Source organism: Schistocerca serialis, chromosome 4 (assembly GCF_023864345.2).
Source record: "Schistocerca serialis cubense isolate TAMUIC-IGC-003099 chromosome 4, iqSchSeri2.2, whole genome shotgun sequence".
In the NCBI taxonomy this organism is placed as follows: domain Eukaryota; kingdom Metazoa; phylum Arthropoda; class Insecta; order Orthoptera; family Acrididae; genus Schistocerca; species Schistocerca serialis.
This window is the reverse complement of record NC_064641.1, coordinates 137,329,959-137,354,558: the sequence shown is the minus strand read 5'-3', so window position 1 is coordinate 137,354,558 and position 24,600 is coordinate 137,329,959. Positions and strand designations below refer to the sequence as shown.

Below are 24,600 nucleotides of genomic sequence, written 5' to 3'. Positions count from 1 at the left end.
CTGCAACGTGCTGACATGAGGAAATTTTCCAACCAATTTCTCATACACAAACAGCAGTTGACCGGCGTTGCCTGGTGAAATGTTGTTGATGTCTCGTGTAAGGAGGAGAAATGCGTATCATCACATTTTCGATTTTGATAAAGGTTGGATTGTAGCCTATCGCGATTGCGGTTTATCAGATTGGGACATTGCTGCTCGCGTTGGTCAAGATCCAATGACTGTTAGCAGAATATGGAATCTGTGGGTTCACGAGGGTAATACGGAACGCTGTGCTGGATCCCAACGGCCTCGTATCACTAGCAGTCAAGATGACAGGCATCTTATCCGCATGGCTGTAATGGATCGTGCAGCCACGTCTCGATCCCTGAGTCAACAGATGGGGACGTTTGCAAGACAACAACCATCTGCACGAACAGTTCGACAACGGTTGCAGCAGCGTGGACTATCAGCTCGGAGACCATGGCTGCGGTTACCCTTGACGCTGCATCACAGACAGGAGTGCCTGCGATGGTGTACTCAACAATGAACCTGGGTGCACGAATGGCAAAACGTCATTTTTCTGGATGAATCCAGGATCTGTTTACAGCATCATGATGGTCGCATCAGTGTTTGGCGACATTGCCGTGAACGCACATTGGAAGCATGTATTCGTCGTCGCCATACTGGCGTATCAACCGGCGTGATGGTATGGGGTGCCGTTGGTTACACGTCTCGGTCACCTCTTGTTCGCATTGACGGCACTTTGAACAGTGGACATTACATTGCAGATGTGTCACGACCCGTGGCTCTACCCTTCATTCGATCCCTGCAAAACCCTACATTTCAGCAGGATAATGCACAACTGCATGTTGCCGGTCCTGTACGGGTCTTTATGGATACAGAAAATGTTTACTGCTGCTCTGTCCAGCACATTCTCCAGATCTCTCACCAATTGAAAACGTCTGGTCAATGGTGGCCGAGCAACTGGCTCGTTACAATTCGCCAGCCACTACTCTTGATGAACTGTGGTATTGTGTTGAAGCTGCATGGGCAGCTGTACCTGTACACCCCATCCAAGCTCTGTTTGACTCAATGCCCAGGCATATCAAGGCCGTTATTACGGCCAGAGGTGGTTGTTCTGGGTACTGATTTCTCAGGATCTATGCACCCAAATTGCGTGAAAATGTAATCACATGTCAGTTCTAGTATAATATATTTGTCCAATGAATACCCGTTTTATCATCTGCATTTCTTCTTGGCATAGCAATTTTAATGGCCGGTGGTGTATGTCTATCTTCACTAATTAGTAACTGTACAGCTTCATGAGATTCCATAATTCTAAGATGGGAAATTTCCAGATACTTTTCTTTTTGAATGAAACCACTTCCAATATTCACAAACAAACTGATATAAGCCTGAACAATTGTGTCTACTTCTGTATTTTTACTGCAAAAATAGTTTTTCAAAACTTTAGGGAGTCTGAATCATCTGTGCTTTTAAATAGCTTTTTATAGCCTCCCAATTTTCCAAAAGCCTTTCTACAGCAGGTGTGAAAGATAACCGTCTAGTATTTACATGTCGTAGTATTTCAGGCCATTGAACAAAATTTTTAATTGTATCCTTCATAATGCCGTGAAACGTGTATGCAATTGTTTACAATATTTTAATGTAGAAATGTTAGTGTTGAAAATACAGGGTGAGTCAGGAGGAAAGGTGATAGTAATAGTGATTCTTAACAAATAACTTAATATGGATGTATGCCCTATTCTGAATGGTTTCCGAGACAAGACACATTTAATATCACTTTTGTATGTTTTTCTTGAATAATTCGAAAACCACACCCTCCAGTGAAAATGTGTCACAGTACAAAATTAAACTGTATTAATTTTCCTACAAAAAATGTCCTATTCATTTTTCTCTAGAGCTAATGGTTTGTGTGAAGAGAGCGCAAGAATGTTGGAAAACCCACTCGATGCACAAGCGTTGTAGCTTACGTAGTTTTTGTAGGCCAATTTGAGGTAGTTTCCCAACTTGATAGACCACAAGTGTCCTGTATCAAACTGTTTGTCTGAACTTGCTCAATATGGTACCTCAACTTGGTCTACAAAAACTATGTAAGCTACAGCGCATGTGCGTCGAGCGAATTTTTCAACATTCTCACGCTCCCTTTGCACAAACCGTTAGTTCTAGAAAAAAATGAATATGACTTTTCTGTAGGAAATTTAATATAGTTTAATTTTGTACTGCAACACAATTGCACTGGAAAGTGGAGTTTAGAGTTACTCAAGAAAACGTATGAAAAGTGATATTAAATGTGTTCTATCTCGGAAACCATTCAGAATAGGGCATACGTCCACATGAAGTTTTTTTGTTCAGAATCACTAATACTATCTCCCCTCAAAGGATGTACCTTTCCTCCTGACTCACCCTGTTATTTCAACACTGACATTTCTACATTAAAATATTGTAAACAATTGCATACACGTTTTGTGGCACTATGAAGGATACGGTTAAAAACAACTGGCTCTGAGGATATTTTCATTCTCTTTAGTTAATAGTTTTGATTGAATGCTGCTTGCCATAATTTATATTGGCACTGTCAGCACAATATGATGATATATTACTGACACTCAAATTATTTGACTTAAATGAACTTGTAATGAACTGTGGACATCCTTTGCAGTTTCATCTACCTGTTCTATGAAATCCAACAATTTGTTTTGAATTCCACCAAAGGGGTCACAATATCATATTACAACTGGAAACATTTTCCTTTTTAGGCGATTGAAGACATCTGTTGCTAGAGAAAAGAACATGAACATGGTACATGTTTTGCGGGTCACTTGAAAATTCCAAAAAATCATTTACACTTCTTGGGGCCAACGCATCCATTATGATCATTTCAGCTGTGGTTTGCCTGCAAGATATTTTCTTTGACACATTAGATTCACTGAACACGTTTTTTGAAAGTTTGATTAGACAGTCCAAGCTCCTATAGCATAGATTGTGTTGTGCTGTGTGGTAGAGTAATGAAAGTTCACCGTCAATGGTTTTCAGGTCATCGTTTGTTAGACCTTTGCTCAGATGAGGAGAGCTGAAGAAAGTAGTTATCTTGGATGAAGTAGTGACATCATCATTTGCTTTGCTTTTGTGTTCTACAAGCAAATACAAGAAGTTAACTCAGAAAATTGCCAATTACTAATTACTATGTGGTCAACAGTAAATATGTTTTTATAGAATACATAGTAATAATTTATTACCTGAAGTATTTAGGTGCTGTACACAATTGTTTCTGCTGCCATGTGTGATTCTATGCTCATGTTAGCAGATTGACAAGCTTTATAAGCACTTGATCACGCTGGTCAAATCCAGGAATATAAAGCTTGCCACTTCGAAAGATATGCACACATATACTTTGTTTTCTTTTGTTGGTGGTGTTTTGGCCTTGTCCTTGCTGCTCATCACAAAATCTTGAACGGCGATTCACAATAAATATTGGCACTGAAACAGTCGTGTCTAACGACCAAATTTCAGTTGACCGTTTCTAAGGTAATCAGTAGATGTAAAGTCAATATAAAATCAGTAGTCTCTCAAGATTCCAACATTTCAACGAATTCTGATCATGCACGCAAAATTTAAATACTTTAAAAACTTTTGTACATACATAAAGAATATATATACTGGAGTAAAACGCCCAATGAGCCTGAAAATACAGGAGGTTATGAAAAAATATGTTCAAATACGGGAGATCTCGGGGAAATACGGGAGGGTTGGTCAGCCTACGTAAGAGCCTGCCAAGAAATAAGACCCTAGTCTTGTCTTATCGTAAATTTTTAGTCTTCTTTTACATTATCGTTGGTCATTTATTTGACCTGAAAAGAAAACGTGAGATAACCCCGATCATGGAAAAAGGGAAAATAAAAGTATAAATGTCAAGATTTTACAAGTGACAGCTAATTCATTGTATGCTAGGAACAAAACAGGGTAATGAAAGGTATTTAAAATGTTGATGCTATTATAACAGCAAGAAAACTCACAATAATTAACAATACTTTTATTAAATCAGGAAACAAGTGATGGAAACTATCAGTCAGATAAAAGAGGAACAACTGAGCACCTTCAAAGAACATTTTTACAATTACAGCACATGAGATTTCTATAGGACTTCAGCAGGAATAATCCAGGGATATCCCCTTCAAAATTTGTTTCAGAAAATCCAATGGAAGGTTTTCCTAGACCAAACTGGAAAATGTCAGGAACTGGCAAGATATTTTTCTTCAGCTGCCACAAACTGTCCTCAAGATTCCCGAAGTAAATCTTCACTTATACCCACACTGTATGTGCACCACCTCACAAAAAGAGATTCAAGGGCACACCCTCAAACTCAAAAATAAGAGCTTCAAGGAGAATGGTATCACTGCAGAGCTGTTGAAAACTCTTGAACCAAATTCCCTCAAAGAACTTGCACAAATTGTGTCAGAGATTTGACACACAGAAAAACTTCCCAGATACAGCAAATGTGCCCTCATTCACACACTGCACAAAAAGGTGAAAAGCACATTTAAATAACTACTGAGGAATCTTCCTTCAAGGTACATACAAAATTCTGTCAACATGGCTCCTTCAATGAATTAAGGGGCAACTAGATCACAGAATTAATGAATATCAAGCTGCCTTTCTGACTGGTCGGAATTACTTACAACAAATAATCAATTTAAAAAGAATGTTAAAATACAAAGCACACAGTAACAGCCCAATCGTTTGTTCCTTTGCAGACTTTAAGAAGGCATACAACTCAATCAAAAATCAATCCCTCTTTATCACTCAGCTTGTAAACTCTAAGTGTTTGAAGGGTGGCAGTCTGTCTCCTGTAATCTGGTTTTGGACGAAATCATCAGAGAGTGGAAAGAGAACCTAGAAACCAAAGCTGTTGGAAACCCATATGACTTTGAAGACCTAAAAATGACATCCAAATTTCTTGTCTGCATGTCACATACGATACGGTAATACTAGAAAATAAAGAGACATCAACAATAATAAAGAAACTTTCAAGCAATGCACTGAAAGAATAGGCTCCAAATATCGTTCGTGAAAATAAAGTACATTGGTTCAAAACACCCTACTCAGAATTGATCACAAAAAAATTGATCACAAAATATGGACAAAATGACTGAGAGCCATTCTTCAAATATTTAGACGAAATCCTTGATCCTGCAGGAGAAGAGAAAATGACACAGAAGATTTGCCTGTATTAACTTAGGAGAGATTATGGTTAAAGCTACATAAAGAAACGCATCGTCAACTGAGATGAGATTGCATTGGTAGGGCTGCTGTACACAAAGTACGTTGCTGAATTCAAAACTAACCCACACTAAAATTTAAAATATTTTAATGTTGGTAGTGACGCAATTGATAGCACAAATCAAAGTATAAAAGCAACATCACTTTTTAAGGTGACAAACCTTAAACAACTGACTCTAGCATGCTGCAAAAAAAAAAAAAAAAAAGTTTAAATTTCATATTTGGAAAAATCACTCTATACTTTCATATTACAAAGAGAAGGGAAGAAATTATGATGTATATAATATGTTAAGTACATCAGATTTTTAGTTGTGCTGAACAAAATCTCCAATTACTTGTGATAATGGACTATTTGTAAAGTCAAATATGCAGATATCACTGTTGGGGGTAGTTTATGAAGCGAGTCCAGGGGCAAGAAAATGTTGCGATTATATTACACAGAACTTAGCGTGAAGGGAATGTTGCTCCGAAATGCAGAAGAAAAAAATTTGGCATCTCTGTGAAAACCATTTTCATGGGTTCAGTTCATTTTCAGAGATACTGAAGAAAATGGAATGGTAGAGGCAATAATGATTTATAGTGACTGGGGACAGCCTCTAGACTTAAATGATATAAAAATGGTTGCAGGATTATACCTTAAGTTTCCATGGAGAGGTTAGGTTAAAAAAATTAGGCTAGCTGGAAGGGAATGGGTCCGATTATTTGTAATAAGAAACAAGATTCACCTACAAAAACATACCTGCTTAAACATCAAAAGGTGCCATGCCGAAGTGGGCAGAAATGATACTGTATCTTATTTTGATGAACTCAAAACAACACTGGCAGGTGTTCCACCAGAAAATATTATTAATTATGATGAGACTAACCTCAGTGATGAGCCTGGTAGAAAACTGGGAACTGTGAGATGAGGTCCGAAGTATCTTTGAATAGTGTGAAACTTTTCACAAGGTGGAATTTCATTGATGTTTTCTGCTACTACGAGTGGTAAACTGTTGCCCATTTATGTCATGTACAAAGCAGAACAACTTTGGGACACGTGGACTCAGGGTGGTCCTATTGGTATGAGATAGTTGCACTATTGAAAGGTGGTTTGACAGCACAACGTTCCAATACTACTTTAACACAGTGCTGTTTCCATGTCTGCAAGGCCTGCAAATAGCTAAGTTTATGATGAGACAATTTGTCTTCCCATCTCACTGTTGACATGTTATGGAAATGTACTAATGAAGACATAAGATTCCCATTTTTGTCAGCAGATTCCACACATCTCGCTCAACAAGGCACTGATATGCAACAGCCAGTAGACGATGCTCACTTAGTGTGTGATACAAGGGTTATTGTAAGACATGCAACACCAAAGACTGCTGCATTAGTATATTATGCAGCTGTTACATCTAAATGTGCAAAGAAAAATGTCAGTTAAAGTTCCGAAAAAGAAAATGTGTTAAAGTGATCTGTATCTAAGGTCTGTGGTTTATGATGCCAACGAGGTACCGTAACGGACACTATCCACACTGGAGGAGTCCAAAGAACTGCAGTGTGGAATACTTCAAATCTCTGATGATGACCTCAGATTTCTGCGATTGTTGAGTTTGAATTGACTCTACTTGTATTAATGGTTAATTTTTGATATTTCGTCTACAAAAAGTTGTTTTATTGAGTTAATAGCTGAGCTTATGTAATGTGGCTTTATTGTAGCCTGATTCTGATTTGTCCTACTCTAGTTGATTGATAGAGCAAACAATATTGTGCTAAAAAGAATGCAACAATGGAAACTCCAAGTTGGAAATCAACAATATTAGGAAATGGATAGATTGCAACTCACTGTAAAGATGGCCCATTGAGACACAATCGAGAGACTGTTACACATTACAGCTTTCTGCCAAAGCCTTCTTCAACAAAGAAAACACACAAATTCACATAAGCAAGCACATGTCATGCATAAATGATTGCTCCCACTGGCAGCTTCAAGCAGAATGCGACTATCATGTGAATATCAAATCAATATGGAGTGGCGTGAGGAAGAGGGAATGATAGCAGAGTACCGGGAGGGGGGGGGGGGGGGGGGAGACTGTCTGGAGGGGTGTGCAGGGACTAGATGGCAACCTGATGAGACTACTAGGCTCAGCATTGAGAAGTGTGGGGGGGGGGGGGGGTAGCAGAAATGAAGGGGAAAGGATGGACAGATGCAATAGACAAGCATGTGGGAACAAGATACAATGTCAGTTGATTCAACTGAGGTATTGCAAATTAAGTGACCATCTTGTTTCATTGACTACTGTATCCAAAATGTCAAACAATGGAAAATCCAGGATGGAATTAACAATATTATAAAAAGGAAAGTTGCTACTCACCATATAGTGGAGATGTTGAGTTGGAGATAGGCACAATAAAAAGACTGTCACAATATAAGCTTTCGGCTAACAAGCCTTTGTCGAAAGTAAACAACCCATGCACACACCCAGGACTGCAGCTTCTGCAGCTGAAGCCACACTCATGGCTGCAGTTGTGTGTGTGTGTGTGTGTGTGTGTGTGTGTGTGTGTGTGTGTGTGTGTTTTCGACAGAGGTCTTGTTGGCTGAAAGCTTATATTGTGGCAGTCTTTTGTTGTGCCTATCTGCGACTCAGCATCTCCATTGTATGGTGAGTATCCAAAATATCCAAACGAATGTTGTTGATCGACGTCAGATTGTGTTGTCGAAAAGGAATACTCTTCTAGAACTAGCTTCAATGCATCTAGTAAGCAATACTCCTACTTCATAGGTTTATGGGTTTCAGCAGTTCAAAGAGAGATTCAGTATAAAGCTTAAAGATCACCTTCTGTAGAGTGAGAAAAATGTCTGATGGATCCATGCAGGAACTTTTTAGTTCAGCATCATTGTGTTTGAAGAATTCAATGTCTTTTCTTGTGAACTCTATATTACTTCTTCCTACATGATCTTTTGATTTGCTTGGTTTCATATATTCTCTGCTGTTAGCATTGTGCTGCATAGAGCACATTGGGGCTTTACATTAGCTTTATCAACCACCATGGTGAAACCCCATTGCAGAAAAGCTGCTTCACTCCCCACCCCACCCCTCCTCACAAAACACACACACACACACACACACACACTGCATGTATCCTGAAAAGAGAGAAAATTGTCTAAAGTAATATTATTTTAGATCAAGAAGCACACCACGATGCATTAATGAAAAAAAAGGTCACTAAAATGTGACATTATTAGTTAAGAATATAATGCCACTTATATATACTACATCGATAAGTTTGGAGTTCATCTATTTGCAACTGGCTGAATCGAATATATATTTTACTGTGAAATCTATGAAGCAAAGAATGATATGCCAACTTCAACAACATTGACTTCGGGTATCTTGAATAGATACATCAGGCTCGTAAGGGAATTTCCGGTCACCAGAAAGCGTGGTGTTATTGTGAGATACTCATTGTGAGATATTATATTTCTGGAATTTGTTTTCATTATTTGTGGTTTAGATACAACAGATGTTCCAAGTCTTTGAACAATGGTTTACAAAAATTTTCGAACTGTCCAACTTCTGTCAGCAAGAAGTTCACTAAAAAGGTTATTCCTGCTGTACATTGCCCCATTATTTAAAACAGGTATTACTCACTAATGACTAGTTTTCCTCTTTTATTGATGACACTACAGCACAGTAAATGCAACGGTTGCAATCTCGACTCTTTCAAAGTGCGACCCAGTGTGTACTCCAGCTGGAACCACCATGTACGGTGCAACCCTATCCAAACTCAGCACTTGAACAATCCACTTCCATTGATGTACAGACAACAGGTATTATTTGTGTGGACATTATGAAATTGTACATAAGCCTGGTAAACAAATCTTCACTAGAGAGAGAGCGCGAGAGAGAGAGAGAGAGAGAGAGAGAGAGAGAGAGAGAGAGAGAGAGAGGCTGGGGGGGGGGGGGGGGGGGAGACGTGTTTGTATTTTACGATTGTAAAAAAATTATTTCAATATGTTGGCTACATTTCAAACACAGCAGTGTACAACCCAAAGCCATAGACATGACTGACACCTTAGAAAAGGACGACGGAATGGGATTCACTGTGGGAGATCTCGAAAGACTCATAGAGATGTTTGGGTGATCTATTTTGAAAAGACGACAATTTCAGACTGCCAATTTTGCTTCCCCACACTTTGCTCTCATAATTCATTGCAGATTCTTTGAACAATGGGCAGTATGTTATGTGACTTCAAAGTATCGTAATAAATAAAGCTAATAACAAAAAGATAGCCACTTCATTATGAAGCTGTGTGTGGTACCATAAAATGCAAAAGAAGTATGTATTTTTACGTAATAGTTTCTGTTCAATCAGTTGAGAATCCAAAAGATGTGGTTTTTAATTTTTTATGCACAAAGTAAAATGTTTCGAAAAACTACTTCAGAATTTGCTTCGTTTGCATAAAGAGATTTTTTTCAGCTACACAGAAGATGACTCAGCTTTCAGCTTTGTACTTTCCTTGAATCATACCTAGATGCAGAAACAGTTCTTTACATGGTAGAGTGAGGAAGTCCACCACATAGTCTGTATCAAAGAATTGTGATAAAATGGGGCAGACAGCACTATGAAGCACAAATTATGCTCTTGTTTTTTGAGGCATGACCATATGTTAATCTGTTGTGGCCTTGATCTAAATCAAAGCCACTCACTGCACTGTAATAATAGTGAATATTTGCTCTTTTTATGTTAATGACATTATGGTAACAAAATAAGAGTCATAGGTTTCTATAAGGATTTTCTTCATCGAAAATTTCCTCGACTTCACAAGCATGCAATGACAATTATGCCTCTGTTTCGAACATAGACATTTCTGTGTAACTTTTATTCTGCAGTGAAGCCAGCTTGAAGTACTCGTGGAATTCAGTCTTTCCTTACTGTGAAGTTATATTTAGATTGTCACTATGTACATAATTTATGGTGACCTTTTCTATGGTTGTGGCACCACAACTACAAGTAAGAAAGAAACTTCTTGCATATGAACATAATTACAACTCTGCTATTTATCTAACAGTAAACGAAAAGCAGTGCTGTACATTAGCAATTTCATACCCAGTAAGAAATTCACTTATCTGTTTTTATTTCTCATCTCACAATCCAAAATAGATAGAGTAGCAGGTAAAATCAGAGGCACTGACAATGCATTCACTTCTTGTATTAATCAACCTGGTTGGTGAGTGAACAACTACATAATGAAAGAACAGCAATGAGCAAGCCAATAACTCGGTAGAGCCAATATCAAATGTGCTGCACCAGTAGAAGCAAGGTCCGGCTGTGGCTAGTTGTCATTGCTGATTGTGCATGCATATTAAATAAAGTAGTTAATACACTCACTGTGACCTCTGCCACATTGTGTCGTGCATTAAGGTTCATATTCAACAATTTTGGAATCAGTTACCTATCTAAAAATTATTAGTATAATTAGACACCGATATTGACTTTTTGAAACAATTTAGTTTCGTGAATGAGATGTAATTGAACACACATTGTTTTTACCCCCTCCCCATAGAAAATTTAATTTTACCTCTCTGGGTATTAACCCCCCCCCCCCTTCCCCCAGGAACCACTGTCTTAGTGTCTTTGCAGCTACGGTGGATATGACAGCCAGTGAGATTTTAATAAGTTGAGTGCGGGACTCCAGCCCTAGTTTAAATTGAAAACCTCTGTCCCAGTTTATTAGGTTTTCTGACATATTTATTTTGATGGACTTCATAACTACGCTGTCATGGAATATTGATCTTTTCATATTCTATTTCACGAATATATCTGAGGCAGTGTTTTGCGGCAGCTGATATGCTTGGTTGTTCTAGGATGATGTGTCACTGATGTTTGTTGCATCTCTCATCAACTGTTCAGATTGTTTGCTCCAAGTAAGAAATGTACCATTTGCAAGGAATACAGTTCATACCTGTATTTTGGAGTCTTACATCACCTTGAACATTACAAAGAAGACTTTTATCTTTGTTGACAGGAGTGAAATACACTGCACATCATGTTTCTGTAGGATTCTACAGATCTTTTCGGATATTGGGCTACCATAAGGTAGATAACTAATTCTTGGTTTCTCTATCTGTGTGTCAGTCTCAACATCTTTCTCAGGTGTACTTGACTTCGATTGCAGTACCACTAATTTGGCATTCTGAATAGTCTGAAACATTATTCATACGTATTGTATTTCTGTGGTGAGGCTCTCTTTGTCTGATAATGTTGGAGCTCTGTGGATCAGAGTCTTAAACATTGAATTTCTTTGTGACAGATAGTGATGGCCTGAGGTGTGGAGATGCAGATATGCACATACACTCCTGGCAGCAGTATCACTTACATATGGTGTAAAAGGGCAGTGCAAGGCAGAGCTGTCATTTGTGCCCAAATGATTCATGTGAAAAGGTTTCCAACATAATAGTATCTGCACAATGAGGGTTGACAGACTTCGAACATGAAATTATAGTTGCAGCTAGACGTATGGGACATTCCATTTCAGAAATCGTTAGGCAATTCAATATTCTGACATCCACTGTGTCAAGTGTACACCGAGAATACCGTGTTTCAGGCATTACTTATCACCACGAACAATGCTTTGTCCGACGGCCTTCAGTTAATGACTGAGAGCAGCATCATTTGTGTGGAGTTGTCAGTGCTAACGGACAAGCATCACAGTGTGAAATAACCCCAGAAATCAATTTGGGACATACAACAGATGTATTTCTTAGAACACTGTGGCAAAATTTGGCATTAATGGTCTATGGCAGCCGACGACTGACGTGAGTGCCTTTGCTAACAGCATGACATCGCCTGCAGCACCTCTCCTGCACTCGTGACCATATCTCTTTGACCCTGGATGACTGTAATACTGCTGCCTGTTCAGATGAGTCCCAATTTCAGTTGGTAAGAGCTGATTGTAGGGTTCAAGTGTGGTGCAGACACCCCGAAGCCATGGACCCAAGTTGTCACAAAGGCACTGTGCAAATTGCTGGTGACTCCATAATGGTGTCGGCTGTGTTTACACGGAATGGACTGGGTCCTGTGGTCCAACTGAACCAATCATTGGCTGGAAATGATTATGTTCAGCTACTCGGAGACCATTTACAGCCATACATGTACTTCATGTTCCAGGCAACAATGGAATTTTTATGGATGACAATGAGCCATGTCACTGGCCCATAATTGTTCATCATTGGTTTGGTGAACATTCAGGACAGTTCGAGTGTATAATTGGCTCATCCAGATCATGGAACATGAATTCCATCCCACATTTATGGGACATAATCGAGAGGTCAGTTCGTGCACAAAATCCTGCACTGACAACACTTTCGCAATTATGAGTGGCTATAGAGACAGTATGGCTCAGTATTTCTGCAGGGGTTCTCCAACAACTTGTTGAGTCCAGGCCTCATCAAGTTGCTGCTCTATGCCGGGGAAAAGGAGGTCCAGCATGATATTAGGAGGTATCCCTAAACTTTTGTCATCACAGTGTATATACACTGTGACCTAGGGATCTGTCCGGTTTTCCCCCAACTAACATACCAAGGAAAGGCAGTTTTCTCTCTTTTTCAAGTTCCATTATGAATTTTACATTAGGATAAACAGAGTTTAAATATTCAGGGAACTCTCAAGCTTCTTTGCACCGTCTGGCCATGCCACAAACTTGTCGCCCACGTATCATTAGAAAAACATTGGTCTGAACTTTGTGGATTCTAGAGTCTTTGCGTCAAAGTGCTCCTTGAATATGGACTACTCATTGTCGTGCATCAGTTTGCTCACTCCCCCTACCCCCACCCCCACCGCCGCCCCTCAGAATGTGCCAAAAAACTTCAGTGAAGCTGTTGGACCACCGAAACTCACTGTAATATCTGTATCCCAGGACTGCAGTTGACTGAGGTATTGTACAAAGTAAGTGAAGTTGTGAATGTGGTGTTCCCATTTCCCTACATATTAGCTGAGGAAGTGTTCCATTTATTTTCCAGCTGGTATGAAGGTATGCCAATACAACTAATGTTGGGTCTTAGAGGAATGTCTCCCTTGTGTAACTTAGGAAGGCTATATCTCCCTTGTGTACCTTAGGAAGGCCATATAGTCATTGTAACTAAAAAGATCAAAAATCCACTTGCTATGGGCCTAGTCCACACATGAGATTAGGACCATAGCTACTGAGCTTGTCGGAAGGCAATATCACTCGGTTTCTTTGTCCTCCTGCAGATTTCTTGGAGCTACTTCTTCTTTCTTTGGGATGTTGGCTATTAACATTGGCACTATGCAGGTTTTATGGTGAAATTCTTCTGCTGCTTCCGGTGGGAATAGAGCTGCAACATACTCCATGAAGTTAATGTGATCTGCAGTTTGCGAGCAGGCATAAAATTTAGTCCTTTAGGAAGGACCATCATTCTCAAGATGTTTGTCAATCAGACTAATTCCTGTATGGCTCTCTGCATCTTCTCTTTGCTTTTTGTGCAACTGATAGACTGTCCCTTTCTGGCATGTATATATTTTCAATTGCATTGATTTTACTTGTGGCAATGTTGTGTAGTCAACACATACACAGAAATCTTGACTTATTGTGGTAAATCTTTAACATATGATATACCTCCTAAGTAGTAGATTATGATGACTTTTTAAATTCAGTTAATAATTATACCAGTGTAAAAATGCTTTTTAAATTCAGTTAATAATTATACCAGTGTAAAAATGCTTCTGTCAGAGTACAAAAAAGCTAGACAATTACTCCAAATGCTAGCAAGTTTTCTTTGCTTTAGTGGGTGTCTATAGATGACACAACATTTATAAATTTCAGTGAGTTGTCTCCTTTAAACTGAAAACAGGTGTTTCATAGAAAAATATTAGTTAATTGTAGATTTCCATGCATGTAGTGAAACTTCCATATCTATATCGGTTTAGTACATGCAGCTAAATGATGATTATTTTCTGAATAGTAACCTTTACAGTTTTGAAATATGTGCACTTCTTCATATGTTTCAGATATTTCAGTGAGATGAGAGAGCTGGAGCCATATAGAATGCAGATGACAGAAGTGTACAGCACTGCCCTGTGGCACCTACAGAAGGAAGTGGCCCTCTCAGCACTGGCTCAGGACCTCATGTCTCAGGATAGGTGTGCGCCAGAAGCATGGTGTGCTACTGGGAACTGCTTCAGCTTGCAGAAGGAACATGACAGTGCAATAAAATTCTTTCATAGAGCAGTTCAGGTAAGGCACAATCTTCATGTTTCCATGAGTATTTCATGATAATTTGTATCATTATCCATAGTTAATACAATATTTTCCATTTGTCAATCTTTTCTTGAATGCTAACAAAAGATACACAGGAAACGGAGGAAGGAAGATCCAACCAGAACAAAAAGTGTCCTAGTAGAGGAGTGATATAAAGTTACCAAGCTATCCCTTCCTACTGAGCATCACAACTAGTGGCATAATGATGTAACTAATGACATAGTCCTTATCAGTTCAGTCAGGCAAAGAAGAAATCTGACTTTCATAGTCTCAGATGTAATTAAATTTAACAGGTTCTAAGATTCAGGACAAAGTAATAAATCCATTTTTTATTTTTTCCCCCCAAGCAAATTGCTAGCCTGAAATACAGACTACAAAAATTGGTACCTCGGATAACATTAGTCTCGTGCATAAAGTATTGAAATGCTCTCTGCCTTTAACAATTCAAGGTGTTTTTCTTCTTTTAAGATTATAATTTTCTTGTTAAAATGATCTCCCCGCTTTGGAAATGTGTGTCCAAGTTCCTTTACTGTGTCCTGTTAGAATTCAAAAATAGTGTTTTGATATGTCAGTTCCTTCACATCCTGTAATGGGACGCTTCCACTTGCCAATTTAAGAGGTTTTGTAAAAAAAAAAAAAAAAAAAAAAAAGCACACACATTAAAATTTGTTCATTCACATTACCCTATTATCACATATTGGTCTCATAAGGTATCTAATTGGCGCAACTTTCAACTATGCTAAAAGCTACCATAAAAAACTATGAAAATGATAGACTGCTACTTGCTGCATAGTGGAGGCATTGACTGGTAGACAGGCACCTTGGGAAAAATCTGCTGATATTAATTAGCTATTGGACTGTATCCTTCATCAGACATAATCAAAAAAAAACACACACACACACACACTCTACTTCTTGTGGTGGCATGCTGAGGTCAGAGGGTCGCAGGAACTTGAAATATGTTGCAGGGAGTGTTTCCATCTGCACAGTTCAGAAAAACTGGTGTTTGTCAGAAGAATTGTGATGGCACAGGCTATAAAGCAGTCATAAAAGTCAAACACATTGTTTTGGGTGACATTGTCAGTAAATGGGTCAACAGCTGCCTCTTGGCCTGTTTGCTGATGGCCATTCATGTGGACAGATGGATTGTTAGTTGTCATGCACATGTAAGAAGTGGGGCACTGGTCAAAGCTTAGTTGTTAGATTACATGGCTGCTTTTGCAGGTGGCCTTGCCTTTTACAGAGTAGGGGATTCCTGTGACAGGACTGAAATAGATGGTAGTGGTTGGGTGTATGGGACAGGTCTTGCATCGAGGTCTGTTCAGGAATGTGGTCCATGGGGCAAGGGGTTGGGAGCAGAAGTGGAATAGGAATGAACAAGGATATTGCATGGGTGAAGTGGATGGCATAATACCACCTTGGGAGAAATAGAGAGAATATTTCTCACTCACCACGAAGGGTAGATGAAACACTGATGGACAATGTGATGCAGTTGCTTTCATGCTGGGTGGTACCGAGTCATGACGGGTGTGTTCCTTTGGGGCTGGACAGTGGATATAAGGGACAATGGTGATTGGGGACATGAGGCACAAGAGAGATGTTTCTGGAAATGGCGGAGAGGGTAATTTCAGGTTGTGAGATCATTGACATATTTGGAGAGAGACTGCTCATCAATACAGTTGTGTCAGCTACGGGTAGCTGGGCTGCACAGAAGGGACTTCTTGGTGTGGAATGGGTGGCAGCTGTGGTGTGGGGTGTTTTTTGTGGTTGGTGGGTTTCATGGGGACAGAGGTACTGATGTAGCTATCCTTGAGGTGGGGTCAACATCGAGGAAGTGGTTTGTGAGATTGAGGACAACCAAGTGAAGTGAATAGTGGAGAAAGTTAACATTGTGCTTCTGGTTGTTTTGCCGAATACCTGTAACAATGAAAGTCACAGCACCTGAAGGAGATGATTGAGGCAGTTGTCAAAATATTGTATGTGAAACCGAAACAACACCACTACAGAACACATGGAACCACATCATTACCAAGAAACCTAAGAGGTCGTGGGAGAGTAAGTGTTGGTATTCTGGAGGAATATGGGTAGGGTGTCATCAATGAATCTGAACCATTTGAGGGGTTGGGGATGCTGGCTGGCTAAAAAGGTTTCCTGTATGTGGCTTATGAATAGGTCGGCATAAGATGCCATACAGGTGCTCATTACTCTACCATAGAGGTATTTGTAAATGATGTCTTCAAAGGAGAACTAATTGTGGATTAGGATATAGTTGGTCTTGAAGGCCAGGGAGGAGATTGTAGGTTTTGAGTCAGCCGTACATTGGGAAAGGTAGCGAGAAGGGCATGGGCATTAAGGATGTTATTGTAGAGAGAGGTGGGATCAACAGTGACGAGCTGAACACCTGTTGGTAAAGGAATACGAACTGTGGAGAGTAAGTGGAGTAAATGGTTGGTCTCTTTTACAAGGGCTATCCACAAAGTACATTACGTTTTGGAATTAAAAATAAATAAAGTATTGGAAATTTTTTTATTATATACAGATGAAAGCCACACTTAAATACTACTTTTCTACATAGTTGCCATTTAAATTAAGGCACTTATCGTAGCGATGGATGAGCTTGGAAATTCCTTCGTCGTAAAATTCGGCCGCCTGCGCCTTCAACCACGTGGTTACCTCTTCTTGAAGCTGTGCGTCGTCACCAAAACGCTGCATAGCCAACCACTTCTTCATTGCTGGGAATAAGTGGAAGTTGCTTGGTGCCAGGTCGGGACTGTACGGCGGATGAGGAAACAACTCCCACTTAAAAGATTCGAGAACTTCACGAGGGGCATTTGCAAGATCTTTGAGCCCAATTTTTCCCTGCGCTTGTTTTGTATTGCTCTTCTGAGGTTGTGCAGAGTTTGGCAACACCTTTGAGAGTTTATTGTAGTGCCTCTTTCCAGGAAATCCACAAAATATCACACCTTTTCTGTCCCAAAAGAAGAGGTAACCACGTGGTTGAAGGCGCATGCGGCCGAATTTTACGACAAAGGAATTTCCAAGCTCGTCCATCGCTACGATAAGTGCCTTAATTTAAATGGCAACTACATAGAAAAGTAGTATTTAAGTGTGGCTTTCATCTGTATATAATAAAAAAATTCCAATACTTTATTTATTTTTTATTCCAAAACGTAATGTACTTTGTGGATAGCCCTCGTATATAGAAGGGTAGGTTACTGGTAACAGGCTGAAGGATTTAGACCACATGGGAATAGAGTTTCTCTGTGTGGCCACAGTAACCTGGCAGAATGGAGGTACTCCATTGAACTTAGCAATTTATTTATGTAAACATGCATTCAGATGAGTTAATTATCTTCCCTTGATATTTAGTAATGCCTTCCTGTTGAACCAGTAGTAACTGGGTTACTCAAGTTTTCAAGCCAATGCAAATTGGAAATGATCAGCTGTGGTAATGTTGTTACATTACACCTGGAAATCCATATCCAACATCTAAGGCATGTGGGAAAGTTCACAGGGATTTAATTTAACTCAAATTAAATGTTACCTCTGCAACAGTCATATACAGGGTGGGCCATTGATAGTGATGAGGCCAGATCTCTCATGAAATAAGCGTCAAACGAAAAAACTGCAACGAACGAAACTTGTCTAGCTCGAAGGGGGAAACCAGATGGCGCTATGGTTGGCCCGCTAGATGGCGCTGCCATACTTCAAACGGATATCAACTAAATTTTTTAAAAATACGAACCCCCATTTTTTATTACATATTCGTGTAGTACGTAAAGAAATATGAATGTTTTAGTTGGACCACTTTTTTCGCTTTGTGACAGATGGCGCTGTAATAGTCACAAACATATAGGTACATGGTATCACGTAACATTCCACCAGTGCGGATGGTATTTGCTTCGTGATACATTACCCGTGTTAAAATGGACAGTTTACCAATTGTGGAAAAGGTCGATACTGTGTTGATGTATGGCTATTGTGATCAAAATGCCCAACGGGCGTGTGCTATGTATGCTGTTCGGTATCCTGGACGACATCATCCGAGAGTCCGGACTGTTCGCTGGATAGTTGCGTTACTTAAGGAAACGGGAAGTGTACAGCCACATGTGAAACGTCAACCACGACCTCCAACAACTGAGGATGCCCAAGTAGGTATTTTAGCTGCTGTCGCGGCTAATCCGCACATCAGTAGCAGACAAAATGCGCGAGAATAGGAATCTCAAAAACGTCGGTGTTGAGAATGCTACATCAACATCGATCGCACCCGGACCTCATTTCTATGCATCAGGAATTGCATGGCGACGACTTTGAACGTCATGTACAGTTCTGCCACTGGGCACAAGAGAAATTACTGGACAATGACAGATTTTTTGCATGGGTTCTATTATCGACAAAGCGTCATTCACCAACAGTGGTAACGTAAACCAGCATAATATGCACTATTGGGCAACGGAAAATCCACGATGGCTGCGACACATGCAATATCAGCGACCTTAGCGGGTTAATGTATGGTGCGCTGTTATGGGAGGAAGAATAATTGGCCCCCATTTTGTCGATGGCAATCTAAATGGTGCAATGTATGCTGATTTCCTACGTAATGTTCTACCGATGTTACTACAAGATGTTTCGCTGCATGACAGAATGGTGATGTACTTCCAACATGATGGATGTCTGGCACATAGCTTGTGTGCGTTTGAAGTGGTATTGGATAGCATATTTCATGACAGGCGGATTGGTCGTCGAAGTACTGTACCATGGCCCGCACGTTCACTGGATCTGACGTCCCCGGATTTCTTTCTGTGGGGAAAGTTGAAGGATATTTGCTATCGTGATCCACCGACAATGCCTGACAACAAGTGTCAGCGCATTGTCAATGCATGTGCAAACATTACAGAAGGCGAACTACTCGCTGTTGAGAGGAATGTCGTTACACGTATTGCCAAATGCATTTAGGTTGACGGACATCATTTTGAGCATTTATGCCTTAATGTTGTATTTACAGGTAATCACCCTGTAACAGCATGAGTTCTCAGAAATAAGTTCACAAAGGTACATGTATCACATTGGAACAACCGAAATGAAATGTTTGAACGTACCTACGTTCTGCATTTTAATTTAAAAACCTACCCGTTACCAACTGTTCATCTAAAATTGTGAGCCATATGTTTGTGACTATTACAGCACCATCTATTGCAAAGTGAAAAAACTGGTCCAACTAAAACACTCATATTTCTTTACGTACTACACGAATATGTAATAAAAAATGGGGGTTCCTATTTAAAAAAAAAACGCAGTTGATATCCATTTGACCTATGGCAGTGCCATCTGGTTTCCCCCTTCAAGCTACACAAGTTTCGTTCTTTGTAGTTTTTTTTGTTTGATGCTTATTTCGTGAGATATTTGGCCCGGTCACGATCAATGGACCACCCTGTATACAGGCTCCAAACATCCTTCTTGGTGGGATGCGATTATGAATATTCTGTTTTTTGTAAGAGCTGATGAGATTCATGCAATATCTTTGTTCTTGCCCCTTTAGAGTTCATCCAATAGAAGTTCGCACATTACTTTGAGTCCAGCCACGAGTCTTTTATATTCCTTTCACTAGGGTAATTTGTTTGGACCAGTCTTAAAGCCACCTCATGATCACACGGCCTCTTCCTGTGATTAGTAACACTGTTTACTCATGCCACTGACACAAGAAACTTTGTGAATTCAAACCTGAGGTAGCAATTCTTGAATTGACTTAAGGGCACCATCAGAAAAAAGGATGATATTTTCTGCTTGTAAGAGTGGCTGTTGAAAAATGTTGTGTATTGCCAGCAGCTCATATGCTGTGTCATGCTCTGTCATTTCTTATAACTGCAACATTTTGTGGTCTTGTTTTGAAAATTTCACTTCTGCAATAACTTAGTTATGTTTCCAGTGGCACCCTTGTACTTACTGTGAAAGAATCATGGGCAAGTTCTCAGCAGAGTCACTGTGAACCATTTGAAACAGTGAACAGTAACTGAAGTGTTTGCCCCAAAATAAAACAGTTGTTCAGTGTCCATCCATCCCATACTTTCACTTCTACAGTGCTGCCGTTTTATTATTATTATTGCAGTTTATTCAGATACTGATGTATTGTTGCTTTCACTGTCCATTTTTTCAAGTTTATCAAAGAAAGTGTCAACTGCAACGATTTTGTTAATGAGTTCATGCTCTTCCTATGTTGCATGTGTAGCATCAGGAGTCATCTGTTACATTTCATTTTCAAGACCAGGTGTTTGTAAGGAGAATCCGCTGTTTCCAGAGCAGTCACCATATTCATGAAACAAATAGATATCTGACTCAATATTGTATACTATTAACAACTTTGTTGTCCAGGTAAGGTGCTCAGTGTCCATGGCTTCAAGTAGTTCTTCCAAAGTTACCAATAAAAGTTCAATATTCGTTCAGTACACACTTAGACATCTGAGGCTATGAGTGTAACCCCTGCCAGAATTGGTGTGGACTAGGCCTAATCCTTTATTGGAGAGTTGTATGTGGCACTTGCAATGGGTCCACTGTAGTTTTGCCACTCATTTTAAAACAGATAGACAGTGCATGGCATTCACTATCATGTGACAACTGCAGTACTATACACAGTTTTTTTTTAAGGTTAATATATTTACAGTGCTCAGACATGAAATGCTAGTGTCCCAATGGCTTTACAGACTTCTTGAGTTCAAAGTTAGGGAGCCTAGGGATTAAGAAAAGTTCGACAAATAATATGTACAACTACATGATGCTAGATAAATTTCAAATAAGGTCAGATTCTCAAATAGCTCATTCATTGTTAAGTATTTAGTAAGCTAATTATGCACTGTGTTAAAATGCTTTGGAAAATTTTTGAAGTTTTCTTAGTGTACATATCTTAGGTAGAGCTTTTAGTTTTTATTGTATGGCCTTCATTTGGACCACTTTACTCAGTTTTTAAAAAATAGTTTTTCAGTTTCTGTTTGTCCAATACTTTTTCACTCTCCTGATCTCAACTTTCTCCTTTTTTTTCTGAAATCACCCTTCATATAGTTTGTTTGTTGATGTTGGTCTGTTGTCTTTCAGCTTCTCAGTTTTATCAAAGGAAAATTCTCTTAAAAAACTAATAAGTTATGGGGCAGAACTGCTAGCCAGTACCTACTTTCAGGAGAAGTAGTGTGTTGTGCTGCCAGTAGTCACATGGAAAAGAGAAAGTGACACACACTTCCTATCTATTGAAACAGTAGTCCCTTCTTCCGAGTGAAGAAAGTGATAGGTTGTGGAAGGAAGGCAGGTCATTCAGCCCACAGGATGAGAGGGACCCATCTTAGTGAGGATGTTCCTACTATCCCTCTCTGCTTCTCAGGGAAAGAACTAAGTATTCTAAAACCTAGGAAATGTATCAGTTTTCTATGTGTGTAGTATCAGAACTACACATTTTGCTTCCTGAAGGTATATAGTGGCCTACAATTCTGTCCCATAATTTAATTTCTTAATTTTTGTTTTGTTTTTAACTCTTCTACTGTAATTTGCAGTGCCTTCATAGTTTCCTTGATTTCCATAATCCATGTAAGTTGCTCTTACTGTTCCATATTTTCTCTATTAGTCCTCTGATTATTCTATTTTCTGGTGTCATAATAATGTTTCCAAAGAACAAATGCATTTTATCCTGACCGTGTTCATTACAAGTTCCATTTCCTTGTAGATATTTTGATTTTATTAATGCATATTCTTCTTCTGTCTTAAGTACTCTTCGTATTTCTGCAGCGTTTTTAATGTGTTGCCTGCAGATGCTGTTGTATAATTCTATTGTGCAATTTCAAAAAGGTGAAACATCCATATTTCGTTTTATGTGTACACATGTTTTTCACATATCATCAGTCATCTTTTGACTGCATTACACAATAATTTTCCCTTAGATATGATATATTGAAACATGGAAAGAGCCGGCCAGAGTGGCCGAGCGGTTCTAGGCGCTACAGTCTGGAACCGCGCGACCGCTAAGGTCGCAGGTTCGAATCCTGCCTTGGGCATGGATGTGTGCGATGTCCTTAGGTTAGTTAGGTTTAAGTAGTTCTAAGTTCTAGGGGACTGATGACCTTAGAAGTTAAGTCCCATAGTGCTCAGAGCCATTTGAACATGGAAAGATTGTGACACTACAAATAATTGAAGAGGCCATACAAGAAAAACTGTTATTACTGATGAGGAAGGTAGATATTTTATTGCAATGAATAAGCTCAAGAAGAAATTTCTAGTTTGTGAGGGTGGTAACTGTGCTGTTAGAATGATAATCTGACTGATGCCAGATGGGCTTACTTGAGAAGTTTTGTAGGAACTTCAGGTTCTAAAATATGATAGGACAATGAGGTTAGTGATGCATGTTACACTGTACTGTAACGTTGAGTGTAAGCATGTGATCACCATAGTGGGAAGAATTTTATTCTGCGTGGATCTTGTGCAATGATATTGTGCAGTTTGTTTCTGATTTGAAGACCAGAAGTTGAAAATCCATGTTATTGAAGTACTTAGTAAAAACTGTATAACTTGTGTAACAAAGAGTACTTTGCATAGTTTACGTGTTTCAGCTCTACAGAATCTTCTCTTTATTGTAGCTGGCAAATAAGGGAAATGATTCAAAACATGTTAATGTAGGAAATAATTTATAAACCCTCGCATCCTGATGAAGTTGATTTAATCCTAATTGGACATTTTATGTAACTGATGCACAGTGACACATCTCTCAACTTCTTAACAGTTTTCATTTGTGTAAATTGATATTACTGTGTTGTTCTTTGCAACATGGGCATCAGTCACTCTGTGGCTTTTATTGGCGAACCGTTGCCCAGAAATGCAAATCAGAAGTGAAGTACTAAGTCTTCCATCATCTGGAATGTGTCATTGACATAGTTTTGTAGCAAAAGAAAGACACTCAAGAGAACTATGAAATGTTGACACAGAATTGTTGCCCAGTAGTTTCCTTGAGGAAACAAAAAATTTAGTACTGATAATAATCGCATATCAAAAATCACAAACTTTTGTCTCCCTTTGTCTTCATAACACATGAGTCCTTCTCATCCTTGGACCTGATTGACATGTTCTCACTTTTCAGTCTTCTGTAATCTATCCATCTCGCCTTCTTGAGAAAACCTCATTTTCACCACACAATAGGCCTATGAGAGTAGTAGTGCAAGAAGGGGACATTTAATGTCGTCTTTCAAGAAGAGAAATTATTTGTTTACTCCTTTGATTATGTCTTTGGGAACTCAGAAATCATACAAACAGTTGAAATGTTTTTTGTAATTGGAGTTGAACTGGCTTCTTCAAGGAAGAAATGTGGTGCAACCTGTGTCATACTGTGTACATTCCACACAGAAATACTCTACTGATTAAGGATGTTGGAAGTTATCTTGAGAGAAGAAGCATGCATGTAGCTGTATAATTTTGTATACACACACTTCTTTGACATGTATGTAAAAAAAATTGACAGTTGACACAAATCTGTCAGGTCAAGAGTGGCCAGCAGCATTAAAATGTCATTAAGGAGTAGTGTGATCAGGTCTGATACTGTTGATGAGACATTGCTAGAAAAGGCTACCAAACAGTAATTTCTAGGGTGTGTTACGGAAGGAATACATTTCACAGCATTTCTACTGAGCATTTCCTTTACTGTTGTACAGTCTGTTGTAACCCCACTGGTAGAGAATATCGACAAACATATTCTTTTAATGATTTAAAAGAGGTATAGTTAATTTTTACTTTTGAAATTCATTTGTATGTGTAGTTTGAACATGGCCTAATGTATTACTTAATTACAATTGACAGGTTGATCCTTCCTTTGTATATGCATATACTCTCCTGGGACACGAGTATGTTACAACTGAAGAACTTGACAAGGCAATGAGTTGCTTTCGAACAGCCATTAGGTTAGACCAACGACATTACAATGCATGGTAAGTAATTAGACTATTTGTGGTTTGTTCTTAGATAGCTGTTCTATGTAATATAACACAACTGCTGATATTGTTTGCTGTATCAGCAGTTGGAGCGATTTACTTTTG

General features: G+C 39.1%; 1 protein-coding gene across 1 annotated transcript in view; it reads left to right on the top strand.

Annotated features, from left to right (window-relative positions):
* The window catches only part of LOC126473272 (cell division cycle protein 27 homolog), a 226,379-nt gene that overhangs the window by 124,503 nt on the left and 77,276 nt on the right, over window positions 1–24,600 (top strand). Inside the window, exons 10-11 of the mRNA XM_050100226.1 lie at window positions 14,293–14,518; window positions 24,365–24,492. Of these exons, the coding sequence (XP_049956183.1) occupies window positions 14,293–14,518; window positions 24,365–24,492 (354 nt within the window). The remainder of the gene's footprint in view (window positions 1–14,292; window positions 14,519–24,364; window positions 24,493–24,600) is intronic.